This window comes from Tupaia chinensis, unplaced genomic scaffold, assembly GCF_000334495.1.
Source record: "Tupaia chinensis unplaced genomic scaffold, TupChi_1.0 Scaffold000545_1, whole genome shotgun sequence".
Taxonomy (NCBI): domain Eukaryota; kingdom Metazoa; phylum Chordata; class Mammalia; order Scandentia; family Tupaiidae; genus Tupaia; species Tupaia belangeri.
Window position 1 is genome coordinate 2,903,682 of NW_006160057.1, and position 10,904 is coordinate 2,914,585.

Below are 10,904 nucleotides of genomic sequence, written 5' to 3' on the forward strand. Positions count from 1 at the left end.
CCAGGTCTGGGTCCCAAGCACCCTCAGAAATCTGGATCTCAGTATCCCCACACCCAAAATCAATGGATTAAGGGGACTCTGAAGACCTCTTCCAGGTCTAGCAGTCTCAGACTAGAAGTGATTTCGACCTCCTGTTTCATCGGAATGATATATGACTTGACAACTTACATTGCTGAGCTTTCAATGGTTTGCAAAACTCAGGTCTCTGCCCCAGAGCAGAAGGCCCTGGACCTATTGGTTGTTTATTATCTGCCGCTGATCATATGAGCCAATAAACCTGCCATGAGATTTTCCTTTTGTTTCCAGCACTTCAAAGCCTCTACTTTTTTTGGTTAAGACTCCCAGGCCAATTATTATATTAACTCCTATTAAAGGCCAGTCCACTTGGCAGTGTTTACTCTGTCAAATTTTCAAATCTGAACTTTTCCAAAATCCTTGCCCAGACCTCATACTGAGCCCCAACTCCTGATAAACAGTTAACTGCTTGTGTGCTTTCTTTCTTTGGAACATAAACACACAAAAGAAAAATAAATCACTTTCATTCCTCCAATCACACATTTGGCTAAAATCCATTTATGTCTATCCATCTCCTCCCCACGTGCTACAGAGCAGTGCCTCACCTACGGCACACTGTAATGGCACTCGAATGCCCTCCTTTACAAAATACTGCTCTGAATCTTTTTCTTTCGTTTGTTATTATATTAGTTTTGTAAATAAAAATTGGCTCCATTGAATTAGATATGAAGATTTTAAAGGAAAACAAGCTTATGAATCCCCCCGCCCAGGATTATGTGTTGGGAAAATACTGGCAGAATGTTGGCAAATAGAAAACATTTACTATAAAAGTCATGTTAATTTTTCATGTAACTTGCAGGATCTGAAAGAGGAAATACACACCATAAAAAGGAATCAAGTGGGGAACTAGTAGATGGCGTAATGGTTATGTCGCAGGACTCCAATATAGTCGACCGTGGTTTGAATCCTGACCCGGTGGCTTAAACTCATGCTGGGAGCATGTGTGTGCATGCCCAAGATCCCGAGAGGAGAATGGAGGAGAAGGGACTGTGGCATGGCCATCCTCCCTGGGGAGTAATTTCTCACTTTCTGTCTCTCTCTCTTTCTGGATAGTGCACACACCCTATAGAAAAAACCTGTCCCCCCCCCCGAAAAATAAATAAAATGGAAATGTTAGAGATGAAGGCTATAATTCAAGAAATCAAAACCTCTCTTGAAAGTGTTAAAAGCAGATTAGATCATGCAGAAGACTGAATCTCAGATATAGAAGACAGAATCTCTGCTCCAGAAAAATTCACCAAAAAGACTGAGAAAATAACCCCCCCAAACTGAGCATAATATACGAGTAATACTAGATACCATTAGATGCTCAAGCATCCGAATAATCGGTATCCCAGAAGGTGAAGAAACTAATAAGGGCATTGATAATCGAATCCATGAAATCCTAGAAGAAAACTTTCCAAACCTAAAAAGGCATTCAAATATTCAGAACCAAGAAATACAAAGAACCTCAGATAGAATCAACCCAAGAAGATCTTCTCCAAGGCACATCATAGCTAGATTGACTAAAACCATAGACAGAGACAAGATACTAAAATAGACAAGAGAAACATCAAGTTACTTTCAAAGGCTATTCCACCGGGCTAATATCAGACCTCTCGTCTGATATTGCAAGCAAGGAAAGAATGGGAAAATATATTCAAAGTGTTGAGTGAAAAACATTTCAGCCAAGAATACTATATCCAGTAAGGTTATCCTTCATATGGGAAGAAAAGTCTGAAACAGTCTCAGATAAACAAAACCTGAAAGAATTTACCAATAACAGACCAGCTCTTCGAGAAGTTCTGAAGGGAGTGCTATACTAGGAAAACTAAAGACAGAAATAAGAGGACAAAAATGACCAAGAAAAAGGCCAGCTTCATGGTGGAGACAAGTTTGGGAATACCGATAATGTTGAATGTTAACTTCCAGGATTTAAATGGAAAGATCATATCACAGTAACCCTGCAAATTCAAGAAAAGAGAGATTACATGAGACTGAATTGGTGAAATAGAATTCTATGACTTTTGTCTAAAATATTACTGATTTTCTTCTATGCTTTATCTTCCAGACTTAAGGATTTTGGTTCTCTTGTGAGTTGTTGATAGGTTCAGCAATCTGTTAATTTTTTAAAAGTTGAAACATAAACGTTTTTCCCTTCCTGACTCCATTGCAATTGGAAAATATTTGTGAGCATTCTTATTTTGTGACAGAATGGTTATTTGCATAAATTCAATAATACAATAGTATTTGTTGCCTTGCATCAGATATTGAATTCTTATGGGGCTTTGTGCAAATAACAGACCAAACTGAGATTAACCTAATTCTTTTGCAGATATGTTAGTTTATACTTCTCTTTAGTAAAAGGGGAAATAGAGAAAAAATGTTTTAGAAGAAAATTACAGTGCACTTGTCACTAGATTCTAGCTTTGTTCATATTTTTAGTTTAAGATATTTTGTGAATAAATAAAATGTGAAAAATAAGTTTAGTATGGAAGGGAGGAAGGGGAAAGGGGAAGGGAAGAACAAGCAAAAGTATGCTTAATTGACAAAAAAAGGAGAAGCTATTTGCTGATGATAAGGTATACAGTAATACCTTTGTCTTCACTGACATGCATGCACCGGAAAAAGAAATGTACCTTGTAAAGACATGTGATTAAATGTAAATAAATAAATAAAAATAAAATAATAAAAACTTAAAAATTTCATATAATAACATACATCTCTTTGGGCTACAACATTAAAAATTAAGTTTTAGAGCTAGCCTGGTAGTCTAGTGGTTAAGAGAGTTGGATCCTACATGGCTGACCAGGGTTTGAATCCTGGCCCTGGTGGCTTAAAAAAAAAGAGTTGGGTGCATATTACATGCTCCAAGTCTCCATGGGATAGAGAAATGAAAGAGAAGGCACTGTGGCATGACCATGCCCCATGGGGGTTGCTTTTTCCCTCCCTCTTTTTCTTCCCTTTCTCTGGCGAGTACATGTGTCCTCTGGCAATTAAAAAAAATAAAGTAAGTTTTAAAATACAGTACAGATTATTTCTCGATCCTTCTGGAAGAAATATGAAGAGTTGGGCATTTGTATTTAAAGCTTTTCAGAATTCCATGGTGGCCAGCATTGCCCTCAAAATAATGTAGGTCAGATATGGAGGGCCGGGGGAGGACAGGAAGGAGGAGGGGGTGACAATTTAAAGCATAGCCTTGCAGATAGGCCTGGGTTCAAGCTCTGTGCCATGTCATGGTGGTGAGGTCCCAGTACCCATTTTTTAAAAGAGGTTTTTGCCTTTTGACACGTGAACTTGCTGGAGAGAGGCAGAGAGACAGAGACAGTGAGAAGGGAAAGTGAGAAATCACCCCCCAAGGAGAGAAGGCCATGCCACAATTCCTTCTCCTCCATTCTTCTCCTGAGATTTTGGGCATGCACGAACACACGCTTGGCATGATTTTCAAGCCACCAGGTTAGGGACCCAAACTGTAGTCAGTCATGTGGGAGTCCAGTGAAGTAATCGCTACACCTGCTGGCTCCATGCCCAAATATTCTTAACTACTCAGTCTAATTTTTCTCCTTTATAAAACAAGGAAAAAACATACGGTGTTGCTGGACAGAGTGATGAGATCATGTACAGAAGCACTCAGTACAGCGTGCAATGAATAGTAGCCTTTATAACAACTACTTATACGCGCTAGATGAGTTAACTAACACATGGAAAGGACGTCGAGGGATCTGCACAGAGCAAGTCCTGAATACTAACAACAGCTGATACATTGACACACTACAGACCAGGCACCGTTCTAACTGCTTTCTGTACGTTAACTTACTCACACTCACACCACGACTACAAGGCAAGTATTTATGGCCACCATTTTCCAAATGAGGAAGCGGAAGCATGGAGGGGTTGAATAATTTGCCCCAAATCCTGCAGCGAGTAACTCATCACCATCATCCATAACACGGGGCAGTATTTCCCATCACGTTCCTTTGAACACTGAGCAAGTACTCTGGGCAGGCAGAGCAAGGAGACTCCCCTTCAACTATGTGTTCCTTCATCTGAGCTGTTTCCTGACTGCCTTCAGCTCTGGGTCAGGTACAGGGACTAAGACGGCTATGTCCTTTCTTTGTGGAGTTTCTACGTCAGTGGATAGAGACAGAAAAGAGCACATGTGAGATTCTTTCAGACTGTGAAACTGCTCTGCAGAAGGTGAGGTGACAGCAGTTGCCACAGACTGGGTGGTCAGGGAAGCTGAGAAGCCCCAAGGCAGGACCAAACTCAGAGTGTGCAGGGAACAGCTGGGCTTGGCTGGAACGCCTGGAACAGCAGAGAGCGCTGAACTCCAGTGTTTGATCTCTTCTGCATGAGATTTCATTGGATTAAAGAGCTTTTTTCTTTTTAAGCTGGATCATCTGATAAATAATTGGAAGGAAGCTAGAGTGAGAGAGAGTTGGACACCACTGATGTAAGCAAGGGTGTCTATTTTAGAAATAAGGAGTTCAGCGTTCTGGCTGCAGCTCTGGCTCTAATCATTGTGTAACCCTGGGAAAGTGACTGGGTGTCTCTGGTCCCCACCCCTACCCATGGAGTATAATAGCAACTACAGTGGCCACCTCCCACTATAGTGTTTGTGTTTGTGGATTAATTAAGGAGGGCTCTGAGGAAGTAAGCCTGTGGAAGTACAAGATATGGGGGTACACATGGCCAGAGTGGGCTTCCACCAGGTAGACAGAGGGAACAGAGCTGGTCTCTGGGCCAGTGTGAACATCCAAAGGGGAGTCCCAAAGTTGCAAGAGGGCAGATGCCCTTGGGAAAAATGGTATTTACTCATTCATATCACTAGCTGGATAATTCTCTCCTAGGCCTAGAAAAAACATTCAGTATTAACTTCAGGCCGCAGAAAATGCCAGAAGCCAGGCTGACAGTGTTAGTGGGTTTTCTGTGAAAGATAAGCAGGAAATTTGGGTCTCAAATTCACTTGGTCAAACTAGGACTCCACTTGAGAATGGGGAATGGGGTAAATGACTAGATTATATAAGGTGCATGTTCATGATAAATACGTTCTTCACATAATTGAATAATTGAAATAGTTTCTGAAAGATGACCTGCATTTGTTCTCTGGTCTGGGAATGCGTGTGTGTGTGTGTGTGTGTGTGTGTGTGTGTGTGCATGTATGAGTGTGTGAATGTGTTTGATTGTGGATATTGTAGCTTAAGTAACTTTCAAGAAGTCATGTAAGTCTGAGGCTTCTGATTTTCCTCTCTGTTTTTGAACTTAAAAAACCAAGGCATGGGGCCAGCAGGTGGCATGGTGGTTAAGGTGCTGGACTCCCACATGGCTAACTGTGGTTCAAGTCCTGGACCAGGTGGCCAGGACTGACTGACTGACTGACTGACTTTCTTTCTTTCTTTTTTTTTTTTTTGGAGAGGTTTCTTAGCTATAGGGCGCATGCGCTTGCCAGACAGACAGAGAGAGACATAGAGACAGAAAGTGAGAAATCACCCAGGGGGGTGATGGTCACGCTGCAATCCCTTCTCCTCCATTTTCCTCTCGGGAACTTGGGCATGCACGCACACCCGCCTGGCGTGAGTTCTAAGCCACCGGGTCCGGGACGCGAACCACAGTCGACTACGTGGGAGTCCAGCGACATAGCCATTACACCAACTGCTGGTTCCTGAGGTGCCTTGCTTTCTCACTTTTCCTTTCTCTCTCTGTCTCTCTCCAATGAGTGTATGTGCCCTATAGCAAATTTAAAAAAAAAAAAGAATAGTAAGAAATAAAATAGTAATTCCTTAAAAATGGAAAGAAATAAAGGCACAGAGAGGTCACTAAGTCAAGTCAAGGACATGCATTTTGAAACTTCTTTCAGTAAAATAGTCGTTGCAAAAATGTCAGAGAAGTTGTCTTCATGTTACCTTGTCCCGATATGGGGCAGCCCTAAACTTTATCAGCGTGGCTCCCGGAAACCTCTTCCGACAGCTGTGGTCAGTGGTGAGATAGGAAGCGAGTGAGACGTGAGCTGCCTAAGTGAGGCTGTCCATTAGTGAGCCCGAAGAGATTACACCAGCCTCCTTCTCACATTTCTGTGTGTTTTAGCCCTCCTGCTCACTACCAGGAGGATAAGAGCTGAGGGCCAAGTTACGTTCTGAAACTATTGGTGTAGACAGCCACGCTGATGATACAAGGTTTTTTTTTTTTTTTCCTTCGAGAGTTGCTTATCATATTCCTGTGTGTATGTTTACAAATTTTAAAATATTTTTCCAGAGAGCACATACACTTGCTGGATACAGAGAGACAGAGAGGGAGAAATCACCTTCCTTCTCACTATAATCCCGTCTCAATTTCTCCATCCTGTTGGGATTTGGGGTACATGTACACGTGTACCCGGTGTGTTTTTCAAGCCGCTGAAGCCAGGATTCAAACTGTGTGGTTGGCCATGCAGAATCCAGCTCTCTTAGCCACCATGCCTAGGGGCCGGCCCTGTCACCATCTTTAATCATAGGCTTCCTCTGTCATAACGACCAATACCTGAGACTAGAATTTTAACAGGCTGGTTCCTGTCACCCACAGGGCTGCCTTCACAGCTCTACCATGTTCTAGCTGGTACCCTAAAGCTCAGTCGTTATGAGGAGACAGGCAAAGAGACTTCTCCGGATCCCTAAGATTTCAGCAGAACAGGCAGCGTCTCCCCCAAATCTGAGTTTCCAGTTTTCCCACTATGTTTCAACTGGCTCTCATCTGTGGCACTCTTTGCTCCTGTGTTCAAGTTCTTCTTCCCACCCTCCTGTTCTCAGGAAGGCCCCCAGCCCACGGCACAAAGCATCACATCAGAGCAGACTGGTCCCTTCCAGCACCAGGGTCAATCACAGTCCTGGCCAGGCTGTGCAGCAGCTCAGTGAGGAACCAGCTGCTTGGAGGGGCCGGGCTTCCCTGCTTACCCTGGTGATCTGGATGTTATTCAGCTGCTGCTGCCAGTGGAGAATCGTCTCCATTCGATACACCCACATGTTAATGTTCCCGACCAGCACAGACTTGCCGACTCTCTGGACCAGTGTGCACAAGGACGTGTAGAGCGTCTGCAGCAGCTCCCTTATTAGTCGAATGTTTTGCTGGTCTTCAAGGACTTGAGTGGGGAAGAAAAAAATCATCAAAGTTACGATACTTGGACACAAATGGACTATATTCACAAATGGACTTTTCTTCTGTGTTCTGCTCGGGTTACTGGGCACTGACTCGGGGGATATGGTTTTCTTTCTCCTTGGTGTTTATCCTGTACTTGGCCAAGTTTCTGCATTGGAGGTTAATGGGTAGAGTTTCCATGGTGTAGGGACTTCTTTGTCCTCTTCTCCTTAGTTTTCTATAATGCCCCTTTCTTCTCATTGTTCCATGGGCGCCAATAGCTCACCTGATCAAAAACTTGTTTCTTTTGCCCAGTACTGACCTCCCTCTTGGAAGGTCTGTAAAAACAGGTGGTTAAGGGGCTTAGGAAGGTGCTTAGATTGTAATCCTGTCTGACTACGAGTGCGATTATGGACAATCACTTCTGGGCCTCAGTTCCTCTGTATGTACAACGGCTTAATTGAACCAGACACTGAATTTTCCTTTCAGATCAAATAGTCTAAGAATTGAGTCTGCTTTTGTGCACAGCTCAATTTCCTAGGAATTTGGGACCTAGAGGTTCATAGCCAAGACTGACATGTGTCTATACTGAGAAGCCTGAGAGGTTTAACTCAGGGGAAATGGATGATCCCCCCAAAAAGGACTGAAGAGAGAAGGAGGGTCATTTCTTTCTTTTTGGAGCATTGCTTGTGCATTGGAATCTGGCACCCCGAAACGCAGCTGGAGTTCCTCATTTTCAGCTGTTCACCTTCCTTTCAATTGAATGACATGCCCACTCTATTGGGAAGCCCATCTGCCCATCCCCATGCCTATAAAAAGGGGTGAGAGAGTGAGAGAGAGTTCACCTTTCAGTACCACTTTTTCCAAAATGTTCATGAAGTTCTTTTGGGCGATGCCACTCAGGGACGTGAGCTGTGACTTTGCTATCAGTTCCAACAGCTGTGGATAAAAATAGAAGTCACCAGGATTAGAAGACAGATATTTTTCTCCTCTAATCTTTGCTTTTGAGTCACATGACACACGAATACAGATGATGACGGGGAGAGAGAAATGGCAGACAGGACTACCATGCACTAAAAAGCAGATGCTCAGAGTGAAAGAAAAACTGGGTGATTCAAAACCCAGGAATCAGGCTGAATATTCAATTGCTTTTTTCTTTGAAATATAAAGAGTGTGGCTTCAGCTGAGGCTAACCATTCTACTTGTCCTTTGGGCAAGTGAAACTGACACGCTCAGAAGAAAACAAAACCTCCCGTGACCCACAGACATTTGAGTTCTGCATAATTACCCCCACAAGAATGCTTCTGCCCCTATTTGAACTTCTTCCCCATGGGCACTGACTGCTTACAAGGTACCTAAAGACCACGTTCAGCAACTGTGTGCATTTTCCAGGGAAACAGCAAGTCCTATCCAGTATCTGCTCATGCAGCGTTCCAGAAACACGTCTGTCACTAGGGCCTTTCATTCACTCAACTTCCTGTAGAAAGAGGCCACTCACAGGAAGTGAGAGAAGTTCAGTGACGTATGGGGTGTCTGGACTGTTTCCACTCAGAGGCGGTGATGTCACTGCGACTGAGAACTAGAATCCTTGTCATTCTTAGCCTTGGGTTCAAGCCTCAATTTGACCATTTATTAACTCTGGGATTATGGACTAGTTACCAGGTTTTTATTTTTAAAATTTATCAGAGGGTACAATGTGCTTTTTCTGGGGTGGAGAAATAAAAAGCAAGAAAGTACCCTGCATTGGGCGTAGTCATGCTGCAATCCCTTCCCCTCCATTTTTACCTCCTTTAGGATTTGGGGCATGCATGGACATGTGCCAGGGGTTTCTCAGGCTGCTGGATATGGGATTCGAACTGTGCAGTTAGTCATGTGGGATCCTGCTGCCTTAATGACCATGTCATGGGCCTGCCTCAATTACATTTCTTGGCGCCCCCATTTCTTCATCTATTTTAATCATACTTAGCGTTCCCAAGACTATTGTGAGCCTTAAATGAAAGATTGTATAGAAAACCCGTAGCACCTACCCCAGCATAAAGTAGGCGCTACATGAAGGTTAGTTTATTGGAGGAGTTTGTCTCATCCCTACGTCCTCCATTGTCGCCAAACAAAAAGAAAAAAGATAAGAAGTTGGTGCAGCCTCAGTCCAATCTTTCTTTTCTTCTATAGTAAGATTTTTTTTTAAAAAAAAATCAAAGATTCTATTTTTGAAAAATTAAAGTTGACCAGAGGGTTCTTAGAGATCATCTAGTTCAACCACCTAACAGATAAGCAAACTGGGGTCCAAGAGACTACACCACTCCACAGCCGGCAAGAGGGCTCCGCAGAGTCTTCAACACAGGGAAATAAAGGAACACACGCCATGCTTTCAAAGAATTATACCACAAGTTGATATAAAGTGAAAATAGGTAGTTTCTTTGGAACCTGTCAGGCTCCCAAGCAAAACTATTGGGCCGTTGGAAAAGTCATGATGTATTTTTGTATGTTTTTCTATGTCACACATGCAGGGAGAGATGTGGACACTGACTAGGAAGGGAAGGTGAGGCTGGTTTGTTATACTGGTTAGTACTGGTGATCCAAGGGTGGACTCTGGGAATTGACCAAGCATCTGCTGAGAGAGGCAGGACATCAAAACGCCAGCAGAGGCCATGTCCATGGGAGGCGACTGCTCCAAATGCTCTCTGCCTGTCTGGTTTAGCTCTGCCCACTACCAGCAGATGACAGTCAAGAGAGGAGGGAAAATGTTAGGGGGACTGGCCAAGCTTTTCATTTATCCCCCTGACCCCCAGCAAGATTCAGAAGGCCAGGCGATGGTCTATTAATACTCTGAGCTCTCACATGACCAGCTGAAAGCAAGATGAACGAGAACAAAAGCCTGCAGCCGGCCCTGGAAGGGCAGTTGCCGTGCATGCACCGTGACTCATCACCGGGTGGGTGGTGGGTTGAGGGGTGGGAGGATGATGGGCAGAGCTCTGCCTAAAGCCCATCCAAAACCCAGATTCCACGTGACTACCATCTCAGAGGGATGTCAACTTTAATCTTGTCTAAAAATGCACCAATCACAAGGATAAGAAAGCTCTCCAGGCTGTGACTCTGCATTTGCAGGAAAACAAAATGCCCTTTGGTCTGGCTGCCTTGATCTCCGTTTACTAAGGACAAGGAGGAATACAGCAGCTAGTATGTATCAACTGACAACTGAGTGACCTGTCAGCTCCTCTGCGATCTTTTTAAATTTTTCACCGCCAGGCAGCCGTGGCGTCAGGAGAAAGAACCCTGGAATAGGAGAAGGCCTGCGGACTCTGACTGGGTGACCTTTACAACTGTCATTCATTTAGCAAGTACATTCTGAGTGTCCATTCTGGCCTAGTGTTGTGGTGACAGGGATTGACGATAAAGGCACATGATCCCGGGGCCAGCAGATGGCATAATGGTTACGTTGCCAGACTCCCATGTAGTAGACCACGGTTTGAACTCTGGACCCTGTGGCATAAAACTTATGCTGGGTGCATGGGAGGTAATTTCTCACTTTCTCTCTCTGTCTCTTTCTCTGCCTCTCCGGTGAGCACACTATAGCAAAAATTTCTCTTTCAAAAAAAAAAAAAAAAGGCATGTGGTCCCTGTCTATGGTCTGTCATTTAATCTCCCCACATCCCAGTTTCTTCATTTCTTTTTCTTTTTTTTTTTTGGAGAGGTTTTTGCTATAGGGCGCATGCACTCACCAGAAAGACAGAGAGAGACAGAAA

General features: G+C 43.7%; 1 protein-coding gene across 1 annotated transcript in view; it reads right to left on the reverse strand.

Annotated features, from left to right (window-relative positions):
• Positions 1–10,904, reverse strand: part of FBXO32 (F-box protein 32) — a 43,328-nt gene that overhangs the window by 6,183 nt on the left and 26,241 nt on the right. Inside the window, exons 5-6 of the mRNA XM_006157534.3 lie at positions 8,007–8,100; positions 6,981–7,165 (exon numbers count right to left, since the gene is read on the reverse strand). Coding sequence (XP_006157596.1) covers positions 6,981–7,165; positions 8,007–8,100 — 279 coding nt within the window. The remainder of the gene's footprint in view (positions 1–6,980; positions 7,166–8,006; positions 8,101–10,904) is intronic.